At 44.6% G+C, this 20,795-nt stretch overlaps 1 protein-coding gene across 1 annotated transcript in view; it reads left to right on the top strand.

Annotated features, from left to right (window-relative positions):
* The first annotated feature begins 14,648 nt into the window (after nucleotides 1–14,648).
* Nucleotides 14,649–20,795, top strand: part of Stab2 (stabilin 2) — a 182,348-nt gene continuing 176,201 nt past the window's right edge. Inside the window, exons 1-2 of the mRNA XM_031350149.1 lie at nucleotides 14,649–15,636; nucleotides 20,539–20,672. Of these exons, the coding sequence (XP_031206009.1) occupies nucleotides 15,532–15,636; nucleotides 20,539–20,672 (239 nt within the window). The 5' untranslated portion in view covers nucleotides 14,649–15,531. The remainder of the gene's footprint in view (nucleotides 15,637–20,538; nucleotides 20,673–20,795) is intronic.

Here is a 20,795-nt window from a genome sequence, read left to right as displayed (position 1 = left end):
AGATGTAAGCTCACACTCAGCTCAGGCATCCAGCCTGCCCCCTGCCATGTTCCCCATAACAATGATCTTCAAGATTGTAAGCATCGATAACCTTTCTTCTATCCATTGTCTTGGACATGGAAAAGAAAGTAGGGTAGACTTACTAATCTGAACTGTACAACAAACCAAACCTTGGATTTATAGGTGTATGAAGTCTTAAGGGGCCGAGACACATATGCATCTGAATACACAGAAACCTCCAGAGTGATTGGGTGCTTGTACGATCAGTCTCCAGGTGTCAGTTAAGACCTGGGAGGGCTGTGGTTAATCCAGTTCTGCTTCGAGCTCATCCTAGACACCACACTTGGCTTCCACCCCTCCCGTGGGTTCTGTGTCTGGCAGAACAGCCCTCAGCAATTTTGAAGAGAGCTTCCAAGTAAGCAGACATGGAAGAGACTGGGGTTCAGTTCTCACAGACTGGTGCAAAGGCTGGAATGCAATGGGTTGGCAGCAAGTTCTACTATCAGATCCTACTATGCTAACGGATGATACATTCTAGCTGGGTACCCTGTACTTACTGTATGAAGATGTAGCCGGTAATAGCGGAGTGAGCACAAGCTTTGTAGTCACTTGACCCTGGATTCAAACCTGATGCAGAGCTCAACATATTTGATGTTAGAAGTTGCATCAGATGTCTAAGTTTGAGTCTTCCTCCATCTAAAAAGGGTGCTATTCGTGTCTTCATTGAATTCTCATTGTTTGGATCACTGTAAGTTCTCCAGATGATGATGATGATGATGATGATGATGATGATGATGATGATGATGATGATGATGATGATGATGTGATGGTGGTGGTGGTGGTGGTAGTGGTAGTGGGGGTGGTGGTGGTGGTGGTGATTTCTTTTAAGGTTTGCATTTCTTGTGGCATAAGCCCTCAGCTATGAAATCTCAAAGATTATCAGGTCTCAGGCATAACAAATCAGGGCAAAAACATAGGGAAGTAGGTCAGCAAAATGTCAGTGGCGGCCACTTGCATCTAGGATATACCAGCTGCAGGCTTACACCATCAGGAAGAACATCCTAACAGAATCGACCTGATGTTGTAGAGACACCAGACTGATTTTGGAATTTTTCCATGTTACATTTAAGTAAGAACTGCCGGCCTGTGTGTATGTCACAGGATTTAGCAAATCCTATGTGTAGGCTGCAGGCTAAACAGCAGGCCCCCATCAGGACATGTCCATGTCCTGGCCTCTAGAACCAGCTTGTGACCCTAACTTTAATAAAGACTTTTTTTTAAAAATGAAACGAAGTCAAAGGTTTGAGATATCACCTTGTGCTATCCAGATGAGCTTATAAACCCCACGACAAATGTCTTCATAAGAGACGGGCAGTGGACTGGCAGAAGGGGCGAGAGGAGTGTATGAAGACAGGTGTGAGAAAATCTATTCAAACGGACTTAGGGAAGTAATCGGTGTGCAAGTGAAGCGATATTCAGTACCAAGGCAGTGTATGACCTCATCCAGACCTGCTCAATGGATTGCTGAGCATGGAGAATCAAACGGGAACAAGTGGGAGTGTAACTTGGGTGAAGCTCCACCAGGGGGCACCAGCCGTTCTCGTTCAGTGTGGTGTTACCAGCATATGATCTCTCGTGTTTGGCACATTGTAGATGCCAAGGCAGGGTTGCCAAACAAACGAATGCATAAAAATAGGCAGCAGAATAAATGAGCTGACGTGTGAATCTGGAACCTATGTGATGCTCTTACAGCAAACATAGCTCTTGGTGATCGTTTTTACCCATAAGTGTAGCTCATTTGCCTACTCAAGTCTTATGACCCTAACTGCATGTAGCATGACAGTCAAAATACTAGGGGGGAAATGCTTCGAACCCGCCCAAGCTTTCAGGCAATTTTTGTGAATTTTATCACAGTGATGTGGTGATCGTCGAATGTAGCTGAAGGAAAATGTGCGAGAATTTGTACAAATTACAAAGTTCTCAAGTATAGTGGTCATTAGTTGCATACATTTTCTAGATAAGAAACTGGAAGATTGCTTTGTCTAAAGTCACAAGCAAACCAGTAGAAGACTGAAGATTACAGTTTTGAGTTGCTCAATGCCCCTCCTGTATCAATTAAGAAAACATCTCCCAGACATGGCCTCTGGGACTGTCTGATAAGGGAGATTCCTCAACTGAGGCTCCCTCTTCCCAGGTGTGTCAAGTTGACAACCAACATTTACCGCAGGATAAATCATTTACCGCAGGATAAATCATTTACCACAGGATAAATCCATGGTCATTCCTATAAAGGTATCTACGGCGCCATATCTATACATGTGAGCTACCATAGCTCCCATGAGCCAGCCTGATATCTGTCTTAATTCTGTCATCTGATTTTCACTTCACACTCCATTGATTGGGTTTTGCTCTATGTTTTAGAAGCTGCTATTCACTAAGATCACTTAAGAACCTTAGACCTTGAGGCTGTGAGATTGCATAGTGAATAAATGTCCGTCACACAAGCACCAGATGTCCATCACGCAAGCACGGGATGTCTATTGCACAAGCACCGGATTCCATCATGAAAGCATGGGACCTGAGCTCAGATTCTTGGAGCTAACATAAAAAGCCTGGCATGCTAGCATGCTGCTATGATCCCAGTACTCACAAGGTAAACACAGGATGATCTTGGGGGCTTGCTGGCCAACCTAGCCAGCTAACCAGTGAGCTCCAGGGTTAGTGAGGAGCTCTATCTCAAAGGATAAGATGGATAGTGATGGAGAAAGACACGTCTGACCTCTGACATCTGCATGAATGCACACATGTGCACCCACCTAAGTACACACCCACAGATGCGCACAGTTTTGCAGAATATACACATGTATACACACACACACACACACACACACACACATGCATACACCTCAGAGTTTGTCTGAAGCAGGGGTCTCCATCGCCCAGTGACCTCGGAAGTGACCACAGCCACATCTTTGCCTGTCTCGCTCTTTCCCCTCATTCACTCCTCTTTGGCTGGAATTGGACTTTTCAAATGTTTTTGACCCTAGGAGTCCTTTCACTTTTAAAGAGCATTAGGTTGTATTTGTCTATATTTTGTTTCTTTCTAATGAACTTAAATGTATACTTTTTAAAGGCATTATACCTGCTGTCTTACTTTCCTACAACTGCTGGACCCAAGGACCATAAGTGTGTGTGTGTGTGTGTGTGTGTGTGTGTGTGTGTGTGTGTGTGTGTCCTGAGACTCCATTCATCTACACAGTGGGGTCTTTGACTCCCCACAACAGTGAAAGGGGCCTCTTCAGAACTCTTGGGGGCCACGCTTTCTCTTTAAGGCTCACTTCCAAACACCACTTCACCAATACCTCAGCTTCATCACTCTATCCCAGGGTGTCCCTTCTAAGGCCCTAAAATATTGGAAATAATTGATTCAGCACCTTCCCTTGTATGACACTACTCTTTTGGTTTGAATGGAGTCATATGTTCGAACAACTAGTCCCCAACTGAGGCCAGTCTTTGGGCAGCTTGTAGAACTTTTAGGAGGTAGAGCCTCATTTTTTTTAAGGAAGTAGGTCACTAGAGAGTGAACCTTGAGATTTTAGAGCCTGCCTCCACTTCCTGTTCACCCTTTACTTCCTGGTTGTGGAAGCAGTGGGGCCAGCTGCTTCTGTTCTTTCCCACCATGATGGGCTGTGTCCACCGAAAGTGTGATAAGACACACACCCTTCATTCCTTAAGTTGCTTATTTTCAGGTATTTTTGTCACCATGATAAAAGTAGCTAATGTCACTGCTGGCACTCTGCCTATGGGGTGGGGGCTATCTTACTCCAATAAGCAAGGCATATAGATTTGGTTGATCAAAGATTATTTCAACAGTCTCTTCTAAAGGTTCCCATGTACCAGGTGTGTGTCCTGATGTGTAGTCACAATCTCTCCAGGTCACTTGAGCAAGTAAGTCTTCGTAAGTGCCTGTAGGCCACAAAGCAGTGGCCTGTAAGTGCCTCTCTGGGACTCCTGCCTCAAGTCAGTCTGCTCTAGGTTGAGACCCAGAAGTGAACATCCCCAGCTAACTCTTATTTTCTGGAGACCTGTTGGTGGCCCTCACAGTTGTGGTCACGGGGAGGCAAAGAGTGGGAAATAAAAGATGACCTATTCTCTAGATATCTGCTTCATAACAAACAGCTTGGCTCAACTTAGTTAGCACCTCCCAAGTATGTGCACCTCCAAGTTCTGATGTTATGAGCAAGGTTTTAAAGCTTCATCCCCACTGACAACCTGACGGAAATGTGAACTCACCTAGGAAGCCCACTTCAGGGTAAATCTCTTAGGATGTCTGTCTCCAGAGAGGCTCAGCTTGGGTGGGAAGACCCATCCTCAATACAGCTGAGGCCATTCCCTGGGCTGGGGTCCCTAGATGAATTTTAAAAGAGAAAACAAGCTTAAGATGAGCATTAATCTCTCTCTGTTTCTTGAATACAAATACAGTGTGACCAGCTGCCCCCCACTCCCCACAGTAATAGAGCTCTCCCTCCAGTAGTCACAGAGATGGAGTGCTCCCTCCAGTAGTCACAGAGATGGAGTGCTCCCTCCAGTAGTCACAGTGATGGAGTGCTCCTTACAATAGCAGAACCACAGTAAACCTTCCCTCCCTTCCTTGAGTTGCTTTTGTCTGGTGTTCTGTTGTGCCAATGGCAAAAGTAACCAATATAAACTTAACAAACCAACACCAATAAAAGCAAGCTCTCTCTCTCTCTCTCTCTCTCTCTCTCTCTCTCTCTCTCTCTCTCTCACACACACACACACACACACACACACACACACACACACACACACACACACACGGTTTCTCTGTATAGCCTTGTCTGTCCAGAACTCTGTAGACCAAGCTAACCTCTGAGCTCACTCTGTAGACCACGCTGGCCTCAAATTCAGAGATCTACCTGCCTCTGGCTCCTGAGTGCTGGGATTAAAGGCATGCATCACCACTGCCCAACTAACATTTCTCTTTCTTTAAGCTTTATGTGCATTAATGTTTTGCCTGCATTCACGCCTGGTGCCCAAGAGAGTCCAGAAGAGGGCATCTGATCACCCAGAGCTATATTTACAGACTTAAACAGCCATGTGGGTGCTGGGAATCAAACCCAAGTCCTCTGGAAGAGTATCAATTTCTCTTAACCACTGAGCCATCTCTCCAGTCCTGGAAATTCTTATACCTATCAGATATGTGTCTTGTTCTTTTAGATCTCTGACACTTACCTTTGTCATTTCTACAAGAACCACAAGATAGGAAAACTGGGCCACTGCAAAGGACAGACCAGCAGTCTGCTGAAGTCTTTCTTTGGTGCATATGTTCAATATCACTCGTCCCATCAAAGTGATTAGCTTGGAGAACATTATTTTTTAACTCTCCCCATGCCCCTGGCTGTTGAGGTTTGGCCCGTTGCTGTTGCTATGTATTGCAAAGCTAAATGCTGGCCCTGGTTGTGCTCAGGGTGGATGAATCATAAAATCACCACTGTGGGGGCTGGCCAGCTGAAGTTAAGAGAACCCCAGATGTAACACAGCAAGTTGTAACTCAGGGTTACTGACAGGGAAATAGACATGATAGCACAGAGGATAGATATGTGCCCAGCTCTAGTGCTTTAAAGGCTTGTTATAAATATAAAGGGTGTGTGTCTTTTATCTGGGAACTGAATGATTAATATCGGTAGAAACCACTGATTGGGATTTAATATATTTACTACAGCACCTAGCCTCTCTCTTTCAATGGTTCATGTTATAGGAAGAGTACAAATTCAATTCCAAAAGCCTCTGCTGGCCACTCAGCTCATCTCCACAAAACCCGTGCCACCCAAAGGAATAAAAGTTTTCACATCTCTGAGCCTCAGCTTTCCTGTCCGGACAGCTAAAATGTGGCTCCCTGTTCAGAGAACTGCTGGGGTGTCATAAGAAGTTCCCAGCACGTACCACAAACTTTTGATCCTTCCCCATCTTTTCCTTTCTCTACAAAGAGGACACATAAAAGAAGACTTTAGTCATCAGTCAGGAAGAGGTGAAGGGCATTGCTCAGAATAGTTAAAGGGACTAAGGATCTTGGGTTCAATTAACTGGAAAGGTGGGCTTGGTCTTCTTTGGACTTTAAGAAGGCTGGCCCTCTCCCTGTCTCTAGAGCAGGCTGGTCCTCTCCCTGTCTCTAGAGAAGGCTGGCCCTCTCCCTATCTCTAGAGCAGGCTGGCCCTCTCCCTGTCTCTAGAGAAGGCTGGTCCTCTCCCTCTCTCTAGAGCAGGCTGGCCCTCTCCCTGTCTCTAGAGCAGGCTGGCCCTCTCCCTGTCTCTAGAGAAGGCTGGCCCTCTCCCTCTCTCTAGAGCAGCTTGGCCCTCTCCCTCTCTCAGTGTCCTTGCACTCCACATCATTTCTTAAGCATGAGTTCTCTTCAGAGTGACTTCAGTGATTCGAAGCTCACCTCTTAGTGCTCCAAGTCCAGTGGAAGAGGCCCAAATACTACATGAAATAAGATTCTAAAAATTATTTGTTGTTTTTGTATTTGTTGAAATTCAGAACTTAACTGGGTGTAGCACGTGTTTTCTCATGATGTCTACTTTATCCAGAGAAAAATGAAGCTACTGTTAATTGAAGGAAGGAGAATGCACTTGAGGCCACAGCACACATACGGAGAGAGGGGGAGAGAGAGAGAGAGAGAGAGAGAGAGAGAGAGAGAGAGAGAGAGAGAGAAGAAAAGAGAGGGAAGGAAGGGAAGGAAGGGAAGGAAGGAAGGAGAAAGAGAGAAAACAGCAGGTCTGTGACTAGGAACTGGGTTTCTCCCTTGTGTCTATCCTGAGGCTACGGCCAATGTTAGTATGTCTTGGTAGACAGAGGGAAGATGTTTAAAGCTTAAAACCAATATAGAACATAGAATTCATTGCCATCCACCCCATTATTTAACGGACAAAGGCTCCAGGACTCCAGTAGTTATAATGATGCCTATGTATATGGGACAGAATCAGCTCTCAGACTCTGATTTTCTCCAATGTGATCATACAAATTCCCACTGTTTCTCTGATAGGCTATGTTACCTAGAAAAGAAGGTGCTTGTGGCTGACTTGTGTTTGTAGTGCTTCAGAGAGCTTAGAGAGAGCTCTTCTAGTGTGTGTGTGTGTGTGTGTGAGCGCGCGCTCAACGTACACGTCAAAGGAAAGAGGTCACGGGTCCACAAAGAGGTGTGCACACATGGAGGCAGGAACTTCCTCAAAATGTGTGCATGACCTAGTACAACCCACTTACAAAGTTTAGCAGAATACACACACACACACACACACACACACACACACACACACACACAGGTCCCACACCTCCCAGGGAACCTTGCCCTGGCCCTGTTCAAAGACAGCTTCCTTTTGTTGACAGCAATTGCGCCAGCTGAGCGACTCTTTTGAGCCACACAACAAAAAGGCTTGCAGAGAGGCGGCTTTCAAGACCTAATCTATGGTGAAGGCCACCCCTTCCCAAACAAGTAGGGTGGCTGTCAGCTGCAGGCCACATTCCAGGGATGGGAGGCAGTGTATGCCCTCTGCCCAGAGCCACCTCAGCCCTGCCCTGGAAAGACCAAGGCCTGCATCCCACAGACAACATTCTTCTGCAGTACAGCTGCACTGTGTTTCAGCATGCCCCATTGTACTGCTGATTTAATGAGGCCTCCACGACACTGGGTTTGTGAGTGAGAGTCACCAGGTTGCCAAAGATCCAGACACTTGAGTTTCTTGGGTTCCTCCATCTGAGAATTCTAGGCCATTAGTGGAAATATTTTAAAATAAGCACCATCATAATAAAAAAAATACAAAAAAAAAAAAAAAAAAAAAAAAAAAAAAAAAAAAAAAAAACCACTTTACTGGCAGGTGGGATTTTGTTAATTCTCTTCTTGTCCAAACAAAAGAGTATTGATACAAAACAGAGCATCCACTTTGCAGACATAAGCCAGTTTCAACATGTTAGCTGGGGGAAATTTCTGAATGACATTAAACTTCAATTCCTCAGCTGAAGATGAACCTATTAACCTCATCTTCCTTAAAGGATTACCAGAGAACTGCATTACAAAACAAACACTCAAACAAAAAACATGACAGAGACCCCATCGATACCAAATCCCATCCCTCGAATGAGCACAACAAACATGAGATATTATTCATTAATCAGAATATATGTAATAGTGGAAAACCACTCCAAACAATTTTTACATCACTGTTATATGAACCTCCTCCTTTCTGTCCTTTCCCCTAACAATTCTGAGAAAATGAGTTATGACCCAAAAGTGGTTTGAACAGTGACTGACAGATGATATATTACTTCCTGCTATTGTTACTGTTGTTGTTGATAGCAGTGCTATTATTACTGAGTAAGAAATAAACTACAGTACTTGTGGAGATAAAAATCAATCAATGGGACTTATCTGATTACCCCATGTATTTCTGCTCTGAAAGGGTCACGTTCCGTAGTCCTGGTTGGCCTGGAACTCTTTTTGTAGACCATGCTGGCTTCATACTCCTAGAAATCTGCCTGTCTGTGTCTTGAAAGTGCTGGGATTAAAGCTCTCTAGCTCCATGCCTGCCTCTGATACACGATTTTAAGAGTAAAAAAGAAAATAAAACCTTCAAGGAAGTGAGATAAAATATGGTTACAATTTACCTAAAGTGGGAGTTGTCCAAACCATCACCCACAAAGAAAAGTGATGTTGCCCTCCACCCATTTTGTAAATAGTTGTATTGAACCACAATCTGCTCATTTGTCTTCACATTGTCTATAGTTGTCAATTCTACTACAAGAGAATGATGTAGCTGCCAGATATTCTTATGGCCTATAAAGCCAAAGATTTTACCCTTTGGTCCTTTACAGAGAAAGTTCGCTGACCTTAAAGTCTGAAGAGAATGCAGGAATTTAACAACGGCATCTTACACGGAATATGTCATCATTAGATGGTTTTTTTTTCCCAAGAATGAAATGAGTAAAGGAAGAAACAGGAAACAGCTGATGGATTGTCGTCCCTGACTACAGGGCTTCATGACCACCTCTTACTAGTGTGTCAGCTGTTATTGTCCTGAGGAACTGCCTGAACCATTGTTGGGAATGAATGGGCCATAAATAGTGCTTGGAAATCAGATAATAATACAAGGTTCCTTCGAGCTGGCTCCAAGTGTTTCTCATTCTCTTCAAGCCAGGGAAAGGAAGCTGGTAACTGCTGAATGTACATCAGATCTGGCACGTGTGGAAACAGAGAGCAAAGGAGAAAGATGATAGTCTGAGACTAAAGGATGTACTTGTCTCCAGCAGAATGAAGGAAATGACTACTTGTGATTCTCAGTCCTGCTGAGCTCATCAATATAATGAGAAGGCAGACCTCTACACTCAGATATCAATCACAAATACTTAGAGAGCAAAACTCAGATAAAAGCTGGTTTATATCTGGTTAGAATTTGGGACATTGAATTTTAACACAATTATGAGCTAGAATTTCCATGGGATCTCCTAGTCTAACAGTGTATGCTTGGCCATCCCCTATGGCATGGGGTGGGCCTAACTTTAGCTTTGATCTCTATGCTCATCAAGAGTTTAGCATATTGTCAAATGCTCAGGGTACTTGAGCAAGACCAAATGAATAAATTGGATCGGATGGCACAGGTTGTAACCCTAGCACTTGAGAGGTTGACACAAGAGGATCACTACAAATATGAGGCCAGGCTGGGCTCCATAGTGAATTCCAGGTCTTCCAGGGCTACATGACAAGACCTAATTAAAAAAAGAAAAAGAGTTGAGCAAACAATGGAGTGGTAGACCAGTTGTCAGATTTACTGAGCAATAAGGCCAACAGTCAACGATGTCCTTGATTGAGAGATTTGGAGTGAGACTCTTCCAAGATCTGCCCTCATCATTTACTGTGGGCAGCATGGCATCTCCTTCACCCCCTGTGCTAACCTGAATGTCCTCTGAGAAACCAGCCTTTCCCCATCTTATCTATGCTAATGATCCCATTCTAAGTCCCAGATTGCCTGATACTATATTCCATCCCTACAAATACTTCAGCAGGCCATTTTATAATAAAAATAGTCAAACAGAAAACCTGTGGTTTTAATGTCATAGGAGTAAGTCTTCTAGCTAGTGAATGAGCCTGGTCCTGGGTTACTTAAATACCCAATTTCCTTTTACTTGACAGACCCACCAGTTGTGAAGCTGGCCTGCTTGGAGATCTCTACGTACCTCAGCTTTCTGATGTAACACAAAGGTATAATAGAGTGTTCCCTGTGGGAATTTTGAAGGGATTAAATCATACAAGATAAAGGGCAGAATACATGACACATGTAAACTCCACACTCAGTGTATCAGCTGGCAGAGCACGAGAAAGAATATGCAGAGAGGTGTTGTCCTAGACCTGATGCTTCAGTGCAGAAAGATAGACGCCAACAAATACTACACGAACTCATAGGTCTAGTAGAATTTGTGCTGGAAACTAAAATGGAGTGGGACAATGGAATGGCTTAATGCCCACAACAGCTTGAGTGTAAGATTCTCTAATGAAGGTGACAATTAAGTGGGCACTGATGTCAAAGAAGAGTGACAGTCAACCAGCCAATGAGCAGAGGTGAGAACCCTCCAGAGGGAGGGAATATTTCAAGTAGAGGAAACAGCTAATGAAAATGCCAAAGATGAGTGGGATTCATGTTGACAGTGTTGAGTACAACACATAGGCTAAAGTGGGGTCCATATAATGGAGTGAATTCTAAATGCTTCCGGATAAGACCGGAGAGAAGACCAGAGGTTAGGGAGCCTCAACTCTTAACTCCAAGCACACTTGTTCTTACTTATATCTGTAAAGGAGATTCCTAAGTGGTGTTCGTGAGAGGGTTGTGGAGAGTAAAGGGAGTCCAAAGATGCTACTACAATAACACAAACAAGCCATCATGATGGTCTCATCCAAGAGGAGATGATGGGCACAGAGAGAACTGACTGGATTCTTGATGGGACTCTGCCAGCTGATGGTCGACTCAACAGCAACTGCTTGCATTTCCAGTAGAAGAAAGACGAAAATTATCTGAGGCATATATGGCGGAGTACATCTATGTACTCAGATGTAAGAGGTGAATGCAGGAGAATGAAGAAAAGACCTTCCTGGATATATGAAACTTTGCCTTTAAAAAAAAAAAAAGAAAAGAAAAAAAATAGAAAGAAAAAAATCACTGAAGTCATAGATGGTAAACGTTCACTATTCCTATGTATTAAGTAATCCCTGTCTGTCATGAAACAAGCACACCAGAAAGGCATTATGGGAATAGCAAGTACCCACTGTCTACTGATTGATTAAAGAATTGCAGGACAGGAAGAGGAAAAATACAGAAGAGGATATCGAGAGGTGGAGTTAAAAGAAACTTGGCCTATGTTTCAATTTTGCCTACACCAAGATCAGCTGAATGGGTTCCAGAGAAAGGGAAAACAAAAGTCATACACACACACACACACACACACACACACACACACACACACATCAAGGTTTGCTGTGTGCAAAAATCTAAACCAACAGAGGAAAAGGAAAGGCCTTGGAGACAAGGACATACGTGTTGGACATATCCTCTGCTCAGGGAAGCTGACATCCCAAAACAGGGATCTAATGAGTGTCAGGAAATCCTACAGCTATGTCAGCACCTAACAGCAACTGAAGCATTGATTTGCTGGGTCAGAGCACATGCTAAGGAATCAGGCAAGCATAGGGCCAGGCACAGGCACGGACCTAGGAGGCATCACCCACAGACAGCGCCTTGGCCCCAGAGTACATCCTACCTGAGACATGAGCATTCCAGCTGAAACTGGTGGACTCTGAAGGTGATACCTCACAAAAGCAATTCTCCTTTTAAAAGTAAAAATAAACAATCCCCCAAGAAATGGTAAAGAACTAAAGAAAATTATCTCTGTATAAAGGCATAAACAGGATAGTTTCTAATATCATCTGGAGTTAAATGGGTCTGTGTTCAGAAGTTGGCACCAGCTTGACTTTTGACCTTCAAGAGTGATTGTTTTGTGTGGTTCAGCCCACCTCTGCTGGTGAAATAGTATGAGAAAATCCAAGCATAACAATAAATCCTTGGCTTCAATATATTCACACTATTTTGCCTGCCTCAACATCCTACGAGCTCTCTGCTTCTTCTTCGGTACTGTAGTTTTGAGGGGTTGAAGCAATTCCATATGGTTTGAAGGGGGAACATCAGTATAGTAGCCAGACAGGGTGGCACATGTCTGCAATCCCACTTACTCTGGAGGTGGAGGCAAGAAGAGCAAGGGTTCCCTGTCACCCTCAGCCATGTAGTAAGTTTGGGTTGGCCTAAAGTTGTAGCTATCCTCAGTCATGTGCAGCCCATAAGTCACGTGCCAGATATATCTATATAGGCCTATCTAAGCTGTAGCTTTTACACAAAGCTTGAAGCATCAGGGAACCAGTTGGCCTGCATTATGCTATGTTGAGATGACAAAACCAATGGCTGTCTAATGGGCCATGGGTATGAGTAAGTCATCTCTTTTAGTCCTGACTCCACCATAGTTGTTACTTTGAGATCAGGTGTCATTGCACAGCCTTAGCTGGCTGGTACCTTTCCACATAGACCAGGCTGTCCTGAGAGAACAAATGTACATCAGGCACGCCTGGCATCAACCACAGGTCCTCTGCAGTCATACCTCAATACAACAATGAAGAGACAGCAGCCGGTTGGATAGGGTACACCACAGATCATGTTTAATTTAAATGTCAGACACACACAGAGTGGTGGGCCACCTATATAAACAGAGATCCTGACCAAGTAAGATAACTACAGCATCTGTTACTACGGCAACCTCACGACACCTTATTGACCGTGAATAAATCACTCAATTTCTTTAGGCCTCAGTTGCTATACCTGCCAAGCTGAGGTGTCTTTCCTTGTCCATTCTATTTTGTAAAAATATTTAGGTGAGACAGTATATACGCAAGTAAAATGGGAGCTGTAATGAACAAGGTAGATTGCAACAATCTACAAAAAATGACAGAAAGCGCAGTAAGAAAAATATTAACACTCTGTCCAGGAAGAGAAACACAGATCGATCGGCAGAATGGGAACAACCCTGGGCAGGGGAAAACCCAGACTGTCCCTCAGACCCACAACAGGAAAGGAGATCGGGCCAGGTCTGACGCCCTCCATGTTGTACAATCAACGCTAGAGAGTGATTATTACACACCGTGTACATGGGGTACTCCAAGCTGCTTGTGAGTTCCAGGCATCTTGGAGGACACAATAATAGGGATTTGGAATAAGTTTGAAGAGCTGATGTTTACAGGACTCAAAAGAACAAAACCAAAACAAAATTAATTAACAGGACCATGCAGACAATTACTGCCATATGGGCAATATTGGTCAATGCCTCTGATTGCTGAAGTGTATACACAGGTCCTAAGCAGACTAACTCTACTTCCTGATAACCTAGGAAATAAAATGTCTCCCTGATAAAGTTTAACACCATTTTTCCCTAAGGCAGACTATAAAAGCATCATATCTAGAGATGGCTGACAGAATTATAAAAAAGTAAATAAAAAGTAAATAAAAAGTAAAATAAAAATCTCTGTCTCAAAGGTTTGGAAACATCCTCAAAGTTGAACTGTTTCTTCTTTGCTCCTGATGTTTCTCTGCTGTGGGAATCAGACCTTCACACTAGTCTAACAGGAGCAGTCAACTGAGGAGAAAGGCTTTCCCAGGCCTCGGGTGAGGGCTTTCTTCTCCAGAGAACCTGTAGCTTCTCCCAGAACTAAACAGTGACTGGAAACATAATGTCACAACTGCACCTGGTACAGATCACATTCAAAGCCTCAGATAAGTTCTTCACACCTTTCTAAAAGAAAAGGTACCAGAAAGAGACTTCCAACGGATCTCTCTCTCTGGTATATTAGCTGAGGGAACATGGCTGCTGCCACAGGTGACCTTCAACATTTCATTGGTATCACATGTTTCCTCCTCAAGTAATAGTTTGGTGCAAGCAAGATCAAGCAGTAAGCCTCAAGATGTCCTCATCTGTCTTCCCTCCCAGGAGCCCGGGACTGGACATTAGAGGTTTTTAAGACTCCCCCTAGGAACTCTAATGAGCAGCCACATGGAGATTCACTGAGACATGAATATCTGTGACTCCCCTTTTCTTACCATTTAGACTATATTTGTCTCCAAAGGGTCTATGCTTGAAAGCTCTCTGGTGACTGGAGCTCAATATGACGTGTAAAAACTTGGGGCAGGGCTATAGAGAAACAGCATGGGACTCTGGAACCCGATTCAAGGCTGGGCTGGCCATCCCCCAGCTATAGAACATAGATACTGACTATCCTTGTTTGCTTTCTACTGCCTCGATAACACCTGAGCAGAACCAACTTATAGGAGGAGAGGGTTTGCTTCACCTCATAGCTGACAGTCTGTCATAAAAGGCTGTCAGGGCCAGAACCTCTGCTCACCAGCTTGCTCTTCCTGGCTCCCTCAGCCTGCTTTCTTACACATCCAGGACTACCTACTCAGGACTGGCACCACCCACAGTGGCTGGACCCTCCCACATCAATCATTAATCAAGTAAATGCCCCCCAGACTTGCCAACAGGTTCCCTGTCCCCAATCACCGAGAGGACTAGAACAGCGCCTGGCTCATAGTGAGTTTCCAGGGTGTTAGCTGTTGTCATTTCTATTATTTTCAAGCCTATGTTTCTGCTCTAGACTTTAAGCAGTGGCAATGCAGAAAAGAGTAATACTGTGCCGTTGCCCTCAAGACATTCATACCTGGCTCAAGAAAAGGTCAGACAGACAGATGGACTGCAATATGTATGACTGGGCTTTTGTGACACTGTGTGTAAACTTCAGGAGGGACAGAAGCGAAAGTCTTCCTGGGAGAAATAGTGTTAGACTCAACCTTGAAGGGCTACCTTAGAAGAGCAGACTCGGTCACTCACTGCTTGAATAACCTTGAAGAGAAGAGTGGGTGGAAAACCCAACCATTAGCACCAACATGAATTTTGACAAGCACAGGAGGATGAATATACACCACCACCTTCTGAAACATTCTCAATGTGCCTGGGTCTCTGCACAGTGATGAGCACTCCCACAAATTCTGCCTACAGAAAATCTCTGAACTTATGTGTTGGAATGGAAAAGACAAGGGTGCTCCGTGATATGGTGTGCAAAGGCAGGTCCAGTGCAGATCAGCCACAGTGACAGGAGGGGAACCGTCCCTAGGAGTTCTGCAAGGCACAGAAATCCCAGGTCAGGTCTCTGCCTCGGCCCCTTCAGGAAATCCTGTCACTCAGCCAGGACTCATATACAGCTCAGAGTGGCCGACTCCACTGAGCTCCTGTGGTTAGTCAGCCTGGCCTCACCTACCTTCCCTTCCTAACAAGGGAAAGGAAAAGATTTAGACGTAGACACCACCGACATGAGAAAGAATTCTCCCAGCGCTCATCAGAGGAGTTGAAATCGTTGGATCACCCTGAGGGGAGCCTGGCATGGCAAAGAGCAAGCTTCTCTGCAGCGAGCTGCTGCCTTTAATCCCCGTCTTCCTGGGGTTGCTTGTGCAAAATGCCTGCTCCCCAACTGAAGCCCCAGAACCGGTAAGATAAACATCCCTCCCTGTGTATATACTTGTTAACTTTCACAATGTGCTCTAGACGGTTTTTTGGTTTCCCATATAAACTTGGGTCAAAAAGCCCTACCTGGGCTTCATAAAAATCACGAGAAAACTCACAAGAATAAGCTCCTAAGCCGGAGGTGCTATCTTTCTGGGGCTGGCTGGGTTGGCTGTTTCTTGTATGGCCTGCTGACCCTGCGGCTGGCATCTCTGATTTTAGTGTGGGCATTTCTCTTTCCCTGGCAGAGCTGCATGTTCTAAGTTTTGTTGGACTACCTTATCACTGTGGGCACCTATCGGTCATCTTCTCAGATGTAGAATTCAAGCTCGGCTGTAGGAAGGTGCCCAGGGGAATTCCAGGGTAAAGAGGTGATGCCCTGTTAATAACAGGAAACATCAGAAACATTTCCGAAATCCATCAGGCACTCACACATGCTTTCCTGCTTCCTCGGCTGGAGTGGGAGGACCATGGTGACCTTAAAGACCTGAGAGAAGCTCACACAGGTGCCATACCTGTATAAGGTTGCTGTCTCAGTGATGAGCAATCTCGGGAATGTTATTTATTTTATTTTATTTTATTAGATATTTTCTTTATTTACATGTCATGCAATATTTCCTTTCCCAGTTTCTCCTCCAAACAAAAAACAAAAACAAAAAACAAAAAACAGCAAGAACAAACCCTATTCCCTCCCCCCTCCCCCTGCTCACCACCCCACCCCCTCCTGCTTACTGGCCCTGGCATTCCCCTACACTGGGGCATAGAACCTTCACAGGGTCAAGGGCCTCTCCTCCCATTGATGACCGACTAGGCCATCCTCTGCTATACATATGCTGCTGTAGCAATTAGCCCCACCGTGTGTACTCTTCGGTTGGTGGGTTAGTCCCTGGGAGCTCTGAGCAGTATTTGGAGTATGGGATCTCAGCACCAGATAGAGCTGCTGCTGCAAGCCCACTCCAGCTCTGAGGGCACTTTTCCAAGAAGGTGGCAGACAGCACAATGGGTACCTCTCCAGTCCAGTGCCAGAGTGGGGCACGTTTGAACTGCGACTTTGAAATCTTTCAGAGGACAGGCCTTTGGGCTACCCATTACACTAGCCATGCAACCCTAAGCAGGTAAATTAATCCCTCTAAGCTTCCGTTGCTTCCCAAGACAGGGCTCTGCAAACGGTAGGGATTCCTGTCACAATTATCTTCAGCACAGAGGGCTTGTTTCAATGCAGGCACTTGGCCTTGACCATTGTTCTATGCTGAGTCTGTTCTTTAGCTGGCTTAAGTTTCTAAAATGAGTTATTCCAATTGAAAACAGTAATTTGAAAGTCAGATAGATAGATAGACAGACAGACAGATAGATAGATACATAGATAGATACATAGATACATAGATAGAGACAGATTTAGAGATTTATGTCACACTATATGAATATATATATTTATATATATATACTTATGTATATATATATATATATTCATTCACTCTACACCCTGCTCACTGTCCCCCTCCTGCCACCCCCTCCCACAATCTTTCCTCCATGCCTCCTTCCCTGAGAATATCCCCCGACCCTGGCACATCAAGTCTCTGCAGGGCTGGGTGCATTCTCTCCCTCTGAGGCTAGACAAGGCAGCCAAGCTAGAAGAACATATCCTATGGACAGGCAACAGCTTTTGGGATAGCCTCAGCTCCAGTGGTTTGGGACCCACTTGAAGACCAAGCTGCACATCTGCTACATATGCTTAGGTCCAGCCTGTATATGCTCTTTGCTTGGTGGTTCCGTCTTTGAGAGCCCCAAGAGTCCAGGTTAGTTGACTCTGTGGGACATCCTATGGAGTTCCTATCCCCTTTGGGGCCCAAAGTCCTTCCTCCTATTCTTCCTGAAGAGTCCCCAAGCTCCACCCACTGTTTGGCTGTGGGTCTTTGCATCCATCTGAGTCAGCTGCTGGATGGAGCCTCTCAGAGGACAAACTTGCTAGGCTCCTGTCTGCAAGCGTAACAGAGTATCATTAATAGTGTCAGGGATTCATGCTTGCCCATGGAATGGGTCTCAAGTTGGGCTAATTATTGGTTGGCCGTTTTCTCAGTCTCTGCTCCATCCCCTGTCCCTGCATTCCTTATAGACAGGATACATTTTGGGTAGAAAGTTCTGTGAGTGGGTTGGTGTCCCTATCACTCCACTGGAGTTCCTGCATGGTTACAGGAGGTGGCCTCTTCTGGTTCCATATCCCCAATACTGTGAGCCACAGCTAAGGTCACCCCCATTGATTCTTGAGCACCTCCCTATCCCAGATCTCTGTCACATCCTTGAGATGCCCTCCACCCCTATCAGTTGCAGATTTCCATTCATTCTCATGGCTCTCTGGCCATCTCTCCTGTCTTTCCCCACACTTTATCCTGAGCCCCCCCTTTCCCTCCCATCCTCCCTCCCTCTCAGCTCCTTCCCTCCATCTACCTCTTATGACTATTTTATTCTCCCTTCTAAGTGAGATTCAAGCATCCTCACTTGGGCCTTCTTTCTTGTTTAGCTCTTTGGGTCTGTGGGGTGTAGCATGGGTATCTGTATTTCATGGCCAATATCCACTTATCAGTGAGTACATAACATACATATCCTCTTGGGTCTGGGTTATCTTACTAAGGATGATATTCCCAAATTCTATTCACTTGCCTACAAAATTCATAATGTCTTTGTTTTTAATAGCTGAATAACATTCTCTTGTGTAGATGTACCACATTATATTAGTGCTATATATTGGTCATGTAAACTTGCTGTGTAGCTGAAGATGACCTTATATGTCCAATCCTCCTGCCCCTACCTCCTGGGTAATAGAATTATAGGGCTGCCCCACCACATGATCTTATGCAGTACTGGAGCTTGAACCCAGGGCTTTGTACATGCTGGCAAATACACTACAAACTGAGCCACATTCCCCAACCCAAAGAATTTCTTTAAAAGAAAGTTAAGTTGGTCATATTAAGAAGAAAAACTGAACACGACATCAATTCATCCATCTATCAGAAGAGAAACTCCGATGTAAACAAAACCTTGCTTTTAGAAAAATTGAGTCATGCCACAACAGTGAAAGGGATTGTTGCCTTATTGTACACTAACAGCCAGGGGTGCTTTGGTTCAAAATGATCACCAAAAGAAAGCTTCTAATAAAAATAGAGACTGGTTTTCTCTGTGCCACTTGGGTGCTTGAAGAAAGGGCTAATCAAGGAATCAAGAGGCTGATAACTCATATGTGACCTCAGGCAAGTCACTGCATACACCAAACTGTCTTCAGTCCTCTGTGCCACACCCTCTGCACTGAGAATGGTGACCTTTGGTCTACTCTGTGGAGCAATGAAAATCAAATGACACCTTTGGAAGCCTGCATAGCCATTCAGTGTTCTGTGACTTCACATATTCTGATGACCTTAGAGGTGATGGTGTTTCCACCGCACCTAATGGGGGCTGGGCTGCTAGAATAACAAAGAAATATGAGACATGGCCCTGCAGTGCCTGGAATTCTTAAGTAGAGAGCAAAAGCTAACAACTGGGGTACTAGGGTCGTAGCTCCATTGGTCTTTACCCAGCATTCACAAGACTGGGGGCTCTATCCCTGGATCTGCATATACCTGTTGTGAAGGAGCACACCCAGCCCTTGGGAGGTAGCAACAAAAGGATTAGAAATTCAGGACCATTTTTTGGTTATAGACCATCTTTGAGGGGGTGTGGCTACTTAGGACCCTTTCTCAGAAACAAGAACAGTAACAAACTGCTGGAAGACTTGAAGCTGAACAAAAGAAAGGAAGAATGAGAATGGTTTTGTGGAAGAGGCAGGGAAAGCATGCCCTTGGAGGATGGAGGTTAGTTGAGCCTAGGATAGGGGACAGATCACCAATCAGGCTCAGAAGTAGGATGAAGAAACTTTTCAGGAAACATCATCTGTTACTATGTTCCCACACACACTGTGCAGGGCAGCTTGCACCTGGTATGTCATGGAAAGTTGGCTACTAATGTCTCCCTTTTAATAGCTAATAACAAAGAGTAGCTCTCATTCAAGGCTGCAGGCTTCATAAGATATAGAACTTGATCTACACTCCTCACTGGGCTCCAAAGTTTAGTCTGCCTTTTGTAGATGAAATTTGATGGAGAGATTAAGGAAGCTTGAAAGCTCTATCTAGGAGGATCAGCTCCAGCATTGGGAGCAACAGGGGACCAAAGTCTGCCTGTATCATTCATTTATGCAGTTAATTCTGGGCTACCTTATATTGCCAAATAGCTGTTCCTAGTGTGCCTGACTGATGGGTTAATTTAACCAACACATATTTGCTGAACATCATGTGTCAGGCAGCAATCTAGGAACAGAGTCCATAGCAACTAACAACAACAACAACAGCAGCAACAACAAGAATCCTTGTTCATATGCCACCTGTTTCTCAGTTGGATTGAAATCTAAATTCTGCAGACCTCTCTGGAACAGAAACTGTCCACTCTAGCATTTAGTGCTGCAGTAGCCCTACAACAAATATACCTGTGGAAACAATTCTGAATATTATTTCAATATTATTTCTTTGAAAATAATCGATCTATGAACAATTGGTCTTGAATAACCCTCTGTCACATTAGCCCATTTGAAACAAGGACTCTGCCATAGAGCTCCGGTTCCTCATTTTGATAACTGTGTGTAGTGACATGAACCTACCTCATGGGGTTCCAGGTTCTGGAACACATGAGGCATGTGTTTAACCCAAGCAGTACCCCTGTCCATTCCCACAGCCGTGGCAGGCATTACTTGCTGATCGCTGATTTCAGATAGATAAGACTGAAAGCAGCAAGCCAGAGTAGTAGCCATACTTCTTTGCAAGGTTCTGATAACAGGAGCTGATGTTCTTTGCTGTATTTGTCCAGGCAAGGAGATGTGATAAGAAGTCTACTCTAACCATCAGGACGGAGTGCCAATCCTGCTCGGTTAACTTTGCAGTCAAGTGTCCAGATGGCTACATCAAGATTACCAATGCCTCTGTCGGGGTTCGAGATTGCAGGTACTCGTTATGACAAAATACATGTACCCATGGTTTGGTACTCTAAGAATTGTGACTCCACATCGGAGCATCCTATCTCAAACACTGCAAAGTAATTCCAGGATTTATCTCTTACTCTAAAAC

Source organism: Mastomys coucha, unplaced genomic scaffold, assembly GCF_008632895.1.
Source record: "Mastomys coucha isolate ucsf_1 unplaced genomic scaffold, UCSF_Mcou_1 pScaffold4, whole genome shotgun sequence".
Lineage (NCBI taxonomy): Eukaryota > Metazoa > Chordata > Mammalia > Rodentia > Muridae > Mastomys > Mastomys coucha.
This window is presented reverse-complemented; position numbering and strand designations above follow the sequence as displayed.